General features: G+C 41.9%; 1 protein-coding gene across 1 annotated transcript in view; it reads left to right on the top strand.

Moving 5' to 3' along the window:
• The first annotated feature begins 8,867 nt into the window (after positions 1 to 8,867).
• The window catches only part of LOC135517029 (transmembrane protein 132C-like), a 48,911-nt gene continuing 42,122 nt past the window's right edge, over positions 8,868 to 15,656 (top strand). The window contains 3 exon segments of the mRNA XM_064941060.1: positions 8,868 to 8,934; positions 14,179 to 14,610; positions 14,613 to 15,087. Coding sequence (XP_064797132.1) covers positions 8,868 to 8,934; positions 14,179 to 14,610; positions 14,613 to 15,087 — 974 coding nt within the window.

The following is a 15,656-nucleotide window of genomic DNA, read 5'->3' as shown; positions in this document are numbered from 1 at the left end:
GGGCTAGCCACGGGGCAATGCCTCCCATCACTGCAGCTCTGGAGAGGTCCCAGAGCTACCTCACAAACTCTGGACCATATTCTTGAGCTGCCTATAAGGACTGACTGCTAGACATAACCTGCATTATTGCCAGTCAGTCCATATAGGCAGCTCAAGAGTATGGTCCAGATTTCTCTAGAGGTTGTGTGGAGGCCATGATAACAACAATGTACAGGGCTTCAGAAATTATTTAATGGTTCTTACTGTTTTAAAAACTTGTATGAGCTAATGATAAGTCATGAGATTTCCTATAGCTGTCACGCCTTGGTCTTAGTATTTTGTGTTTTAGTTTATTAGTTAGTCAGACCAGGGTGTGACATGGGGTTATTATGTATTGTGTTTTCGTATTGGGGTTTGTAGTGTCTGGGATTGTAGCTGATTAGGGGTGTGTGTGTGTTAAATAGGTTGGCTGCCTGAGGCGGTTCTCAATCAGAGTCAGGTGATTCTCGTTGTCTCTGATTGGGAACCGTATTTAGGTAGCCTGGTTTTCGCTTTGTATTTCGTGGGTGATTGTTCCTGTCTCTGTGTAGTGTGCACCAGTCAGGCTGTAATAGGTTTCTTGTTGTTTTTGTATTTATTAGTTATTCGTGTATAGTTCGTTTGTCTTTCTAATAAACATGAGTAACCTACACGCTGCATTTCGGTCCGACTCTCTTTCAACAAAAGAAGAACGCCGTTACAATAGCCTACATCACTGTACCGGGCATATTTGATTTACACTAATCTCTCAACTCAGATTTGATGGATACAATGAAGTCCATCTCATCATTCAACTAATGGAGAGTAGTAGAGAGGTTGAAGACAGATTAATACCATAGAGAATGATATTTATCTCTCGAGGCCAAAATGCTGTTTTAGCATGGGCAGCGCCATTGAGGGCTTCCACCATGCTTCCTCCATTTTAAAGTAGCCATAGTAGTCAACTGAGGGGGGATTCCTATGGGTTGTAGCCTCAATGGCGCTGCCAATGCTGTCACAGATGCTATAATGGCACAGGTATAAAGATGAGTCCTCTATCTCTATGATTAAGACACACCTGCACAGTGGCTTTTAATGTCAATCTCAGAACAGGATTAGTGTCAGCAAAAGTTAACAGAGCCATCAACCATCCAGTGACCTGGGTCCTTACAGATCATTCATGGATGTTCTGTTCATGTTTCACCTGGATTGAAATTGTCAGGAAAAGGATCCAAAATCTTTTTGAGCGAGGGGAAATCGTAGGGTCAATGCGAGGTCATGCTTCCAGAACTGTTGATTATTAAAGTGTTCATTTTTGGACCGAAGAGAAAATAAGCTATTCTAATTTCAGAGCAAGAACAGAGGGGAGAATTAGGAGAGCACACATGGTGAGTAACAGCCCCAAACACATAATTTGCATTTTTTTCCCACAGGTTTATGTATTTTTTCAGCCTCTCTTTCGTCCCCACTAAGCTCCTCCTACCAATCACCTTATTAGGGACTCATACTTCTCTTCCGATTTGTCTGAATAGCTGGACATCCATCCAGCTTCCTGTCGGTAATTAGGGTTGAACATGGTTGATCCATTTTAGATGACCATTCAACCTTTCAGCCACCTATACTGTTTAGCTAGTTTATCCAGGCCAACAACACTAGTGACCAGACCACCACTCAACAGGGTTCCTTCCATTAATAGCTGCCGTAAGAGCACGTTTGCATGTCTTGAAATGCCCAGCTAAGACCTGGAACCGTTCCCAGATGGCTACCACCGCTAACATGCACGTTGCTGAAGCTTTAATAATGGTAGAGAGACAAAACTCCCTCCTAACACTGCATCACAAAATAATGCTCCTAATTTAAATCCACCAGGCCTAGTTTGGCTTGTGGTAAAAGGTGTTTTGACAATGTTAAACATATCAAACACTATGGTCCAGGATGGATTACGACAGACTCCATCTGGTTCTTTTGCATGAAACAATTGGGCTAAATAGGTACCCCTTCTTTATAGCTATCCACAGGCACTTTAATTTCTCTAAGACACATATTTATTTTAACCCGCTGGCACTGTCAGGGATGGGATGTTTATTTGGAAATGAGTCTGTCGCTGCATAAAGCTTCTACCTTTGCACCCATGTCACCTTCCATTGAAAATCAAGTTGTGCTGAAGCAGGACAGCATCAGCTTGGCAGACATGATCCCTTTATTTCAGGCATTAATGAGTGTTGACACGTGTCGTTGCGCAGACAACCAACAAGTGACCATCAAACCACAGGACACTGGAGGTCTGGGATACCCTCTGCCACTCAGTCCAAACAGAGAGGGAGTCAACGAGACGAGAGGAGGACAGGACAGGCCTGACAATAATATTGTCTCATTAAACCTTGCAGGTTTACTGCATAGTTGATGTTCTCTCAGCCAGCCAGGCATTCAGCCACAGTCTTGGTGTGGATCCAGAGATGACACAGCGTCGATGAGCCGTATCCTCACCTCTGTTCGGTCCTAAAAATGCCCATCTCATCATCTCTCCATTGCCCCTGCAGGGTGCCATCATGGGAGGCTGCATGACATTTCAATTAATATCTTACACGCAATGATGTTCAGTGTACCACAACAAGTGAGGGTCTGACATTTTTTAACAAGACTGGGTTAAGATTAAATGCAGTATAGACATATTTTAGGCCATTTGTATAATATTTGAGACTTGCTTGCTTAGGCAAAAGGAGTACATGATAATAATAGTTTGGTGGGTGCTTATATTTGTCCTAATTAACAGATGCACAAGGGTGTATTATACTCATGTGTTAATTGGAAATGTATTTTTGGCATATCTCAACATCCCCTGAGACACCCTCAGAGAGTGTGGTTACGGCCAGATTCAGCCATTATCAATGGCGATTCTGGAGCAATTAGGCTTAAGTCAATCAAATTTACAGTACCAGTCAAAAGTTTGGACACAACTCCTCATTCTGTCACATTCTGACCATAGTTCTTTTGTTATGTCTTTGTTTTAGTATGGTCAGGGCGTGAGTTGGGTGGGCAGTCTATGTTCTTTTTTCTATGATTTGGTATTTCTGTGTTTGGCCTGGAATGGTTCTGATCAGAGGCAGCTGTCAATCATTATCCCTGATTGAGAACCATACTTAGGCAGCCTGTTTTCACCCTTGAGTTGTGGGTGATTATATTTTATGTTTAGTGTGGGTTGCACCTGACGGAGCTGTTTTGGGTGTGGTTTTTGTTTGTTTGTTTCTTTGTTTGATAGTGGTCAGTTTAAGTAAATAACATGAACAAGTACCACGCTGCGCTTTGGTCCTCACCTTCTTCCACCGACGACCATTACACATTCAAGGCTTTTTCTTTATTTTTACTATTTTCTAAATTGTAGAATAATAGTGAAGACATCTAAATTATGAAATAACACATATGGAATCATATATTAACTAAAAATGTGTTAAACAAATCAAAATATATTTAGGATTTTAGATTCTTCAAACTAGCCACCCTTTGCATTGATGACAGCTTTGCACACTCTTGGTATTCTCTCAACCAGCATCACCTGTAATGTTTTCCCACCAGTATTGAAGGAGTTCCCACATATGCTGAGCACTTGTTGGCTGCTTTTCCTTCACTCTGCGTTCCAATTCATCCCAAACCATCTTAATTGGGTTGAGGTCAGTGATTGTGGAGGCCAGGTCATCTGATAAAGCACTCCATCTCCTTCTTGGTCAAATAGTCGTTACACAGCCCAGAGGTGTGTTGGGTCATTGTCCTGTTGAAAAACAAATGATAGTCCCACTAAAAGCAAACCAGATGGGATGGCGTATCGCTGCAGAATGATGTGGTTGCCATGCTGGTTGTGTGCCTTGAATTCTAAATAAATCACCAGCAGTGTCACCAACAAAGCACCCCCAAACTATCACAGTCTCCTCTATGCTTTACGGTGGGACCCACACATGCGGAGACGGAGTATACATCACGAGGCGATGGCTCCATCTGCTGAACATGCCAGGTCTTGAAGGGCTCTCCGCCCAGGACTAATTGGGGCTGAATGGGGAGTTGGTGAGTAATCAAGGGCTGATTGCTCACCAGCTGTACAAGCCCCATAAAGCTGCCAGAAGGGCAGCACACAGAGGAGGACTGGGGGAAGTAAGGTGACTTCCATGTAGTTGGAGACGATGTCTGAGCGAAGACGTTTGTGTGCCCGACAGGATACAGCAAGACCCGGAGCCCAGGAGAGGGTCTCATGGGGTGACCTATCCTTTTCTTTTGATTTATTATTTAATAAACACCCTTGAAACCGGGCTAATCATACTCTGTCCGTGTCTGATCTGTGTAAACGTCTTGACCAAACCCCCTGCTCTGCCACAAGAACATATATTATGATTGGTTTAATACTTTTTTGGTTACTACATGATTCCATATGTGTTATTTCATATTGTTGATGTCTTCACTATTATTCTACAATGTAGAAAATGGTAAAAAATTAAGAAAAACCCTGGAATGAGTAGGCGTGTCCACATTTTTGACTGGTACTGCATGTCGTGCACCCGAGAGTCAAGTGCTAATAGAAATGGATTTGGTGAAAAGCAGGACGTTTGAGTAGCCATTTAATAAACTGTTCAGCAGTCTCATGGCTTTTGGGTAGAAGCTGTTCAGGAGCCCTTTGGTACCAGACATGGTTCTCCGGTACCGTTTGCCATGTGGTAGCAGAGAGAACAGACTATGACTTGGGTGGTTGGAGTCTTTGACAATTTTAGGTGTCCAGCCCACACTACCCACTGTAGCTTTTTGCGTTCGGATTCAGAGCTGTTGCCATACCAAGCAGTGATGCAGCCAGTCAAGATGCTCTCAATGGTGCAGCTGTAGAACTTTTTGAGGATCTGAGGACCCATGCGAAACTGGAGTGCCCTCTTCACAACTGTGTTGGTGTATTTGGACCATGAAAGGTCATTATTGATGTGCACACCGAGGAACGTGAAGATCTCGACCGTCTCCACTACAAACTCCATTTCCTATAGTGCATCTCCCCCCCTCTCTCTCTCTTACACCCAGGTTATGTTATCTCAGGTCATAAAATCCTGGAGGAGACTCTCTCCCCCTGGCCATGCAGAAAGAGACACATAGAGAGAACAAAGGATTTCACTTGGCAAACTCCTAAATCTCCAAAATGGGGGTTTGATACAAAAGTTCCACTAGGGAGAAGGTGGGAATGGTCAGTGGACAACATACTTTGGTGCGAAAAGTGCAAATCAATCCCAGAACAACAGCAAAGGACCTTGTGAAGATGCTGGAGGAAACAAGTACAAAAGTATCTATATCCACAGTAAAACAAGTCCTTTATCGACATAACCTGAAAGGCAGCTCAGCAAGGAAGAAGCCACTGCTTCAAAACCGCCATAAAAAAGCCAGACTACAGTTTGCAACTGAACATGGGGACAAAGATCATACTTTTTGGAGAAATGTCCTCTGGTCTGATGAAACAAAAATCTAACTGTTTGGCCATAATGACCATCATTATGTTTGGAGGAAAAAGGGGGAGGTTTGCAAGCCAAAGAACACCATCCCGACCGTGAAGCACGGGTGTGGCAGCATCATGTTGCCAGGGTGCTTTGCTGCAGGAGGAACTGGTGCACTTCAAAAAATAGATGGCATCATTAGGAAGGGAAATGATGTGGATATATTGAAGCAACATCTCAAGACATCAGTTGTTAAAGCTTGGTCGCAAATGGGTCTTCCAAATGGACAATGACCCCAAACAAACTTCCAGTTTTGGCAAAGTGTGGCAAAGTGGCTTAAGAACAACAAAGTCAAAGGAAATGGAGTGGCCATCACAAAGCCCTGACCGCAATCCCATAGAAAATTTGTGGGCAGAACTGAAAAAGTGTGTGCGAGCAAGGAGGCCTACACACCTGACTCAATTACACCTGCTCTGTCAGGAGGAATGAGCCAGAATTCACCCAACTTATTGTGGGAAGCTTGTGGAAGGCGACCTGAAACATTTGACCTAAGTTAAACAATTTAAAGGCAATGCTACCAAATATTAATTGTGTGTATGTAAACTTCTGACCCACTGGGAATGTGATAAAAGAAATAAAAGCTGAAATATATCATTCTCTCTACTATTATTCTGACATTTCACATTCTTAAAATAAAGTGGTGATCCTAACTGACCTAATACAGGGAATTTTTACGACGCTTAAATGTCAGGTATTGTAAAAAACTGAGTTTAAATGTAATTGGCTAAGGTTTATGTAATCTTCCGGCTTCAACTGTAACTATATATCTGAATATGTACATTTCACAATTATGGGGTTTGCATCTAATTCTTGTATCAAATGAATGAGTAAAGATTAAACTATTTGTGAAATGATGTAAAACCTTTAATGAAAGAGAATTGTATTCCCTTTAAAGTTTAACCGTCATTGGCCCGCCCCGGTGAGAACAGACATGATCAGGCGTCATGGAACATCCCTTTTATACTGTTACTAATAAAAAACCCTCCTGAGAAAATCCTCTTCAGACCTCGATCAGCTCAGGGGAAAAGGTTTGCGTTTAGACTAAGCACATCCATAGCGTGAGCTGTGATTGCAAATAGTTATTGAATTCCTAACCATACCACGTGGAGCATTGGCTACACGGCTGGAAAGTCTGAGATAATAATTACTGATCTGCAGCTAGAAATTATGTCAACCTGGGATGTGAAGACCGACAACCGCCGAAACATCTATTCTATGAGAATATTTCTGAATGGTACTCTGAAGTATCCATTTTAACAAGAAAAGACTTGATCTTCAGGGAAACAGAAAAAATAAAGAGAGTGACTCGGATGAACTCTACATCAGAAGGACTGACGATTCCAACAGAGATCACGACGACACTATATAAATATAAATGTATATTGATTGCAATTATTCCCGATTGAGTGAGCGTTCATGTGCAAAGGATTAGCATTTCAATTATTATAATTATCAATTGTGTGACTCCTGTTCTATCCCGCCTTTTCAGTCCACACCCACTTCCCTTTGTCCACCAAGCCGTCATATTGGCTTAGCCCACCAGGGAACCTCCCCTATCATTTCCTTGTAACCATATCTACTGTTTGTGTGTTTATGCATTTCTGTGATTATTTAGTTAGTTAGTAAATAAATTATTAAGACAATTGGTGTACGAATGATATATAGTAAAGGCTGAGTTCATGCAGATAACCAACAACTTGAAGTTTGGAATGAGACTAACGTGAGGTAAAGAATAATTCATTAATTAGAAGACTAATTGATTAGATATTAAAAATATCTGAAGAGTTATATTAGGAAAATCAATCTGAAGATTTTACTTTGTGCCCTGACTTCCTAGTTAATTATATTTACATGATTAGTTTAATCACATAATAATAATTACAGAGAATTGATTTGATAAATTAACAGTTTTCACTTTAATGATGCAAAAGACACAAAACTGGGCAGCTCGCGTCTGGGTTTCCCTTTGTAGTCCGTAATAGTTTTCAAGACCTGCCACATCCTACGAGCGTCAGAGCCGGTTTAGTGGGATTCAATCTTAATCCTGTATTGACGCTTTGCCTGTTTGATGGTTCATCTGAGGGCATAACGAATTTGAAATCAACCTGCTATAGAGCACTGAATGTTAATTTACCTATTTTTTACACTAAAATGTAACACTGAAAAATCAGCACTAGGTAACACAATTTGCTGGGTACAAATATTCTCATATAGGTACAGTTTAAAACATTATCACATCAATCTTTTTTAAATGCTAAAGGATTAAGTTTAAACACAGGTAAACACTAACGGTCAAAGCACTATTTTAAAAAATGATTCAGAACGGTTCTCTTTAGAATGATTATTACCTTCCAAATAATCATCAAAGAACCCTTTCTTCCAAAAACGGTTCTTAGAATGAAAAATGTTCTAGGTAGAACCCTTTGCTCTACAAAGAACCCTCATCTTCCAAAAAGGGGTCTTTAGGTGAAAATGGTTATTGGTAGAACCCTATCTATCCATCTGCTAAGAACCCTTTTGGAACCCTTTTTTCTAAGAGTGTATATGCAATGCCCTCTGAAAAAAAGTGGGTATACCTTTGTCTAGCCCCCTCTACACCCCTGTCAATAGGCTACAAAAACAGAGTACAAAATAACAATAGACTAAAAATAGCATAGTTATTAGGTCAAATAAAATATATAGACATGTAGGCCTACAATGTATTTCTAGGCCTTTTGTGAATTGTAGCCTATATACTAGTAGCGCAACATATTCCAAATGGGACAGCCTTTAATAAATCGTGGAGAAATCACTAGATCCCATTGACCTCTCGTGCGTTTAATTTCCTCGCAGGCCTTTCCCCCACGGCGATTACGCACCAGAATCGTTAATCTGACGGAATATGGGCACAGCGCACAGTCTGATTTTTACTCATTCTATATGCAGTCCAGGACAGGATATAACATATCCGCAGTCTACTCAGTGAAGTTTGCTTTTGTTGCGTCCACAATAAACGGTGAATGTAAAAGAATACCACAATTTGGATCTTTGTTCTACAATTTGGCGATCCACAAGCGAAAGTGAATTTTACGCAGAAAAATTAGACGGAGGCAAGGTGCAGAAAGTAGCGTAAAGTGGATACCCAAACTGGTGGACCGAAACAACACTTCAGTTATTACTTGGAACAGGAATTTACCGTTGTATCTGTTATCAACGTAGAGTTATATATATTCATTTCAGCTCTTTACTTTGTTGGGGATTGAAAAAATGTAAATTACCATAGATGTGTGTCCATTGAGAGCAGAAAGTCTGACGCTGTTCTCTTGGTACGTTGTTAGAGCTCTCCTGTAGATAATCAGGACTGTCCAACTTGCCAAGATGCTTTATTTGTCTCTCTTTTGGATATTGCCAATTGTCACAGTATTCATTTTCAAACGTCTGACAGGTAAGGATCCACTTTGCTGTGATAGATGGTGAAAATAAAATGGTTTGAGGTCAATTCTTTTTTCATTTTGTCCATTCTAACTTATTTTGATTCTCTCAATTGATCAACAGATAAAAAACACAGCTTCACAGTTGGAAACACATTTAAAGGAATAGCTTATTTTATTACAGTAGGTCCATACATTGATGTAGACTAGAGGCATTCATTTATTGAATACATGGCCTTTTCTATTTACATACTACATGAATAAAAATATCACTACACAAAAGAAACATGCTTTTCACCTGGGGATGATCCCGAAAAGAGCATGAATGCTATAATAAGTTACTGCTTTAAGATACCATAGGACTATGTTTGCTTGAAAGTATTCTGGCCTGACTGCTGTTTATTCATTCATTCATATTTTCCCATGCATTACTGAGTTAAAGAGTCTAGTAAACTTTCAACTTCATGAACATTATACATTTGAGATCTCCCTAAAAATATGACGACTACTGTATACCCTCTGTGATATTTGTACTAATGAAAATCACTTGAGGAATAATGGGTCAACGGACGCCTCGGGTAACATCAGGAAATAGATTCATGTTGTGCATACAGATGTAGGATCTTCATTTGATCATCCTGTTGCAGGACAACTTGTAAGACTTTTAGTGTATTTGTTGTTTAAAAAGGCTTGTAATTTCTACTGTGAAATTTCTGACTTGATTTTCCCTCACGAAAAATGTACCAATCCCTACAAAAATGTCCATTAATTATAATTTACATAATAATGAACATTTCCTATTGTTTCAGGATTCTTTTCCTGCTGTAGCAAACTGGTTCAAATTAAGATCCTACACTAAAACCTTAGCATTTACATTTTCATTTTAGTAATTTAGCAGATTGTAATCAGTGTGCTTGAACCTCCTTGTGGGGACAGTACCACTCTTTCACCCAGCAGTCCAGCAATTATGAGGTGGTGCAGGTACAGTCACATGTGGTGGGGGCAGTTGCAGACATGATTTGTTCATTAGACATGTGTGTGTTTTGGGGGCAGTTTGGCCAAGTGATGTGATGCTAGAGTGGAAATCATCATCAGAGAAAGAGGCTGGATGTCAGGAAGCAGTGTTTGTTTGGAGATAACCTGTCCTGCATTATAGAAGATCAGGCCAAGCTGTCTGTCTTCTGTTGATAACCATTTCAGACTGCTGTTTGGTGTGTGTCTGTGTGTGAGTGACTGCGCCTTCTCATCCCTCTACTTGTGCAGGTGCAGCCTGTAGAGAGATTAGAAAGTCAAGAAGATTTAATATTTGCTTTGTGCACAATTTCACCTTTTGACCCTCCACAAGCCTGTTTTTTCCTTGAAAATGAATATGTGATTTTTATTGACCCTCTCCGTGAGAGAAAGGTCACATAGGTTGAGCCATGAAGGGCAGTGCTACCCTTCCATTTCCCCAATACTAATTGGCTAGCAATTTCTTACTCCCTTCTAACGAAATACTAATGGTTTCTCATTAATATTCTGCATAGCTGATCAGTGTGATCAGTTGTACATGAGGGTGTTTGGCCTCCCTGTGGAACTGTATCATTATGTTCTTGTTGTCTAAAGTCAATTCATTGAGAACAGAACAACACATTCAGGTGTTTGAGGCTTGACTTGCAGAACGCCTTTTGACAAATTACTTCAAAGATGCACGGCATGTCCAGATCAACCTTCAATTTCCGCCGTTGCACTTTAACGATGGCGGCCGTGTAGGCTTCGGAAGAGGAAGCTGGTGGGTCTGTCAGCGAGAGAAAGGTTAAGTGTCTGCCGGCTGCTTCTGTATACCAGGATTCTGACACATTGTTTCTTGTACAGACAGGCAGTAATCCAACAGAGCTCGTTTTCTCAGATACATGAAGAGATAGCTACAGAATCTTCTGGCATGGCAGAAGTGGGAGGGTTTCTATTGAGATATACACTGAGTATACAAAACATTAGGAATACCTTCCTAATATTGCCCTCTTTTGTCCTCAGAACAGTCTTAATTTGTTGGGGCATGGATTCTATAAAGTGTCAAAAGCATTCCACAGGGATGCTGGCCAATGTTTACTACAATGCTTCCCACAGTTGTGTCATGTTGGCTGGATGTCCTTTGGGTGGTTTTTTATGCACACAGGAAACTGTTGAGCATGAAAAACCTGTCAGTGTTGCAGTTCTTGACACAAACCGGTGCACTTGGCACCTTCTACCATACCCTGTTCAAAGTCACTTAAATATTTTGTCTTGCCCATTCAGCCTCTGAATGGCATTCATACACAATATAATTGAACAGAATAGAATAAAACATTATTGGCCATCCAGGATGGCCACCTTACATTTAAAGGATCACATACATTCTCACATCACACACATTTAAACCAGTCAGTCCATTATACTGCATACACTAAAAACATAGAGGACATTGATACATTCACTCACAACTGACCGCTGCCCCAACTACACTGGATAGATAAAATTAACCAATACAAAAAAATTTAAACATAAAATAATGTATCTTTCGTCTATCGTGTTTTCATAATTTTCATAAAGAGTATGACATTGTTTCCGCACATAGCATTGAATACAAGAGAAGCCAGAGAGCATTTGGCCTCCCCCAAAAAACATGCATAAAATAATAGCCAATCAGCGTTGAGCTAAGCTGAGTGAGCTCAACTGTGAATGGTCCTGGCGCACCAAATAAAAGTGTCAAGGGAAGCCAGTTTGGATTTGGCTTCACTCCTATCACATATAAATAAGTCATTTATAGAAACAACTTGAATTGTTGCATCTTGTTATGTTGTTGTTCTCTGGTGGCTAGCTAGCTAAAATTATCCCTTTCCTAAATTAGCCATGGATGGAGATATGGATTTGGACTTGTGGTTTTACTTAATTCTCCGTACTGGCCATTGGACTGAGAGGATGGATGTAATATATGTAGTATATTAATGTAGTAGGCTAACATTAACTAGCTAACACTGTCCATGAAAGGAAGTTAGGCTAGCGAGCAAGCATTTTAGCCAGGTAGCCTAGGACAACAAAAAATAAAAGCACGTACTGTATGACACATGAGTGACTATGAGTCATAGACCATTTTGCCCCATAGCACTCACTTCTGTCATCATGAAGTGCTTTGAGAGACTCGTCAAGGATCATATCACCTCCACTCTACCTGATACCCTAGACCCACTCCAATTTGCTTACCGCCCCAATAGGTCCACAGACGACCAATCGCCATCACACTGCACACTACCATATCCCATCAGGACAAGAGGAATACCTATGTAAGAATGCTTTTCATGGACTACAGCTCAGCATTTAACACCATAGTACCCTCCAAACTCGTTATCAAGCTCGAGACCCTAGTCTCGACCCCACCCTGTGCAACTGGGTCCTGGACTTTCTGACGGGCCGCCCCCAGGTGGTGAGGGTAGGAAACATCTCCAACCCGCTGATCCTAAACACTGCGGCCCCACAAGGGTGCGTTCTCAGCCCTCTCCTGTACTCCCTGTTCACCCATGACTGCGTGGCCGTGCACACCTCCAACTCAATCATCAAGTTTGCAGATGACACTACAATGGTAGACTTGATTACCAACAATGAAGAAATGGCCTACAGGGTGGAGGTGAGGGTCCTTGGAGTGTGGTGTCAGGAAAATAATCTCTCACTCAACGTCAACAAAACAAAGGAGATGATGGTGGACTTCAGGAAACAGCAGAGGGAGCACCCCCCATCCACATCAACGGGACAGTAATGGAGAAGGTGGAAAGTTTTACGTTCCTCGGCGTACACATCACGGACAAACTGAAATGGTCCACACAGACAGCGTGCATCTTCCACCTCAGGAGGCTGAAGAAATGTGACTTGTCACCTAAAACAGTCACACACTTTTACAGATGCAAAATAGAGAGCATCCTGTCAGGCTTTATCCCCGCCTGGTACGGATTTGGGGATGCTGTCACATATTTGTTCACATTCGTCTTTAAAATCGACAGTGTCAAATCTTCCATTAAAGCAGTTAAGGTCGTTTACAGACATCAATAAACGATCATAGCATTCACCTGGTCAGTCTATGTCATGGAAAGAGCAAGTGGTCCTAATGTTTTGTACACTCAGTGTATAATAAGGCTGTGTATCCCATGGGCTTTCATACTGTATGTGCATTATTGAAAGCAGGATAAGTATTGTGTACATCCAAAGCGTTTAAGGGTCCAAGTCCTGCTGGAGCATATATTTGTCACAATATTGTCCACCAGGTTGGATGTTATACATTTGTTGCATGTTATGTTATGTCTTTTAACAACTGTTGCCATTCTCTTCTTCGACAGTATGTATTTTGTAATTACCGTGTAATGTAACTACCCTGTAGTTTTCCGAAGACCACTGTGCAATGTAGGGCTCAGACAAGGTACAATAGCCTGTATATTATAACAGGATTACACATATCCAGTGAAGTTGTGGTAGAAAAATACTTCCTAGATACATTTGTTTCATACTTTGCCTAGTTATGGTAGTGCTCTGCTGTTAAGCTGCAAACCGGTTCTCGTTGATGTTTACAATGAAAGGGATTGTGCTGGATTTGTTGGATTTGTATTTTCCGCATGCACCGAACTCAACTGGTGTTTACTGTGAAATGCTCGTTTACGAGCCCTTCCCAACAATGGAGATTTTAATCAAATAAAATACTCGTAAGTTAAGCTATATACAGGGAGTACCAGTACAATGTGCAGAGGTACAAGGTATTTTAGGTAAATATGTATATGAAGGCATGGTAAAGTGACTAGGCATCAGGATAGGTAATAATATGAGTAAATAAAGAACAGAGTAGCAGCAGCAAATGATGTGTGTGTGGAATGTGTATGTATGTGTGTATGTGTTGTGTCGGTCTGCGTGTGTGTGTTATGTGTGGCTGTGTCATGATGGACTGTATAGTGAGGCAGGAGGGCAGTGGGCTAGCTCGGACTTTCAGTGTGATAAGTGACTGGTGTAAATATTGGTTTTCAGCAAACCTTCCCTGAAAAGCTTGGTAATCTCTTCTAGAATTCCGCTGAATTCACTGAATAAACACGGGTCACTGTGCATTAGAATTGCTTTTTATATCCACCATTATTCCATTTCTAAACCAAATGTTCAGAAAATCCATTCTATAATAATGTTACTATATACTTTAAACAGACATACATTTGCTATGTGCTTTCTTTTTGCTCTATGCTAACAGCTGTATTTCATATCTCATCCTCTAGGTGTGCACTGCCAGGAGCTGTTCAAAGACACCAAGAACCAAGCTCCCTTCCCTGTCTACCCCTCAGTTGGCTACCAGATCCTCAACGCAGACCACCTGCTGTTGAGGGACTACAGCCAGGACCTGCTGGGGAACTCCAGCCTACAAGCCCAGACGCAGGCCTTCCTCATTACCAACCCTGGGGCGGGCCTCCTGCAGCCGGCCGTCAATGTCACCTTCGGCTCCCTGTCTGTGGAGAGACCCATCGGCCCAGAGCTGCTCCTTGGCAGTCGCAGGATCCTCCCTGTCATCCTGGCACGCCAGGTCCTCTCCTCTGCCCCCATTATCAGGATCCTCTTTCACATGCCCAGTATGGCCAATGGAGGTGACGTTGGAGGGGGCAGGGCTGGGGAGGGGGTGGAGGTGGGTAGTGGTGGGAGGAAGGGAACGGAGGAGGGGCCCACTGTGTGACGGCGTATGCCTTCTGTGAGACGCAGGAGGTGCGGGGGGCATGCCTGCTGTCCCCAGGGGGTTTCTGTGTTGCCCAGTTGAAGCCCGACCCGGCCTGGTTCAGCCCCACCAGCCGCTCCTCCAGCTCCAACAGCAGGGATAGACAAGGAGAGGTGCAGGGTATTCCCGTGGAGATCTACTTCCAGAGCCGACGGGACTGGACAGGCCAGTGTGTTCCCCAGGACAGCCTGCAGCATGTGGGGGTGGGGAGAGGTGGCCCAGTGGGGTCTGGTATACCCATGAGGAGGGTAGGGAGTGTCAACATCCTAAAGGCACCACCTGGAAGCACTACGTTCCTGCGTCTGAGGTTAGGGGGAGCCGTGGTGGTCCAGACCTCATCCAAACCACTGAGGACCACCGACATGGCCACCTTCTATGTGTTCCTGTCCAGTGTGTCTGCTGTGGAGAGCTTCACTCTTAGGTAAGAGTACGGCTGCACGATATGGGAAAAAAATAGAATTGTGTTTTTTTTAGCAAATATTGCAATTGCGATTTGACTTGCGATTTAGATCAAAACATATGGTTGAACAGTTGAAATAATAGAAATAGAATGATTTATATTAAAAAAGCAAAAGTTAAAGCAGCATCGTTCTTATTTGGAGCAATCTGTTGACTGCAATTGATCGAACAGAACAGCATGCAAACTTATAGTCGATCTAACAGTGAGAGGTAACTGCAGGGTTTGAGTGATGGGACGGGGCTTGGTATGTGTGGGATGCAGCCACAAGAGGAGAAAAAAAACAGAGTAAACTATAAATACTGACATTACACGCAGCGTTTGAAAATATTGCATGCGATATGAAAATGTCGAAATATAGCATGCGATATGAATCTCTTGCGATTTGCATATTGCACATGTCAATATTGCAATTTCTATGTGAATTCAATTAATTGTACAGCCCTAGGTAAGATCACTGCTTGGATATACTGTCTGTTCAGTCCATAGCTAGAATATCCAGGTCACAATCAGATAGTCTGATACATTAGCTG

This window comes from Oncorhynchus masou, chromosome 28, assembly GCF_036934945.1.
Source record: "Oncorhynchus masou masou isolate Uvic2021 chromosome 28, UVic_Omas_1.1, whole genome shotgun sequence".
Classification (NCBI taxonomy): Eukaryota; Metazoa; Chordata; class Actinopteri; order Salmoniformes; family Salmonidae; genus Oncorhynchus; species Oncorhynchus masou.
This window is presented reverse-complemented; position numbering and strand designations above follow the sequence as displayed.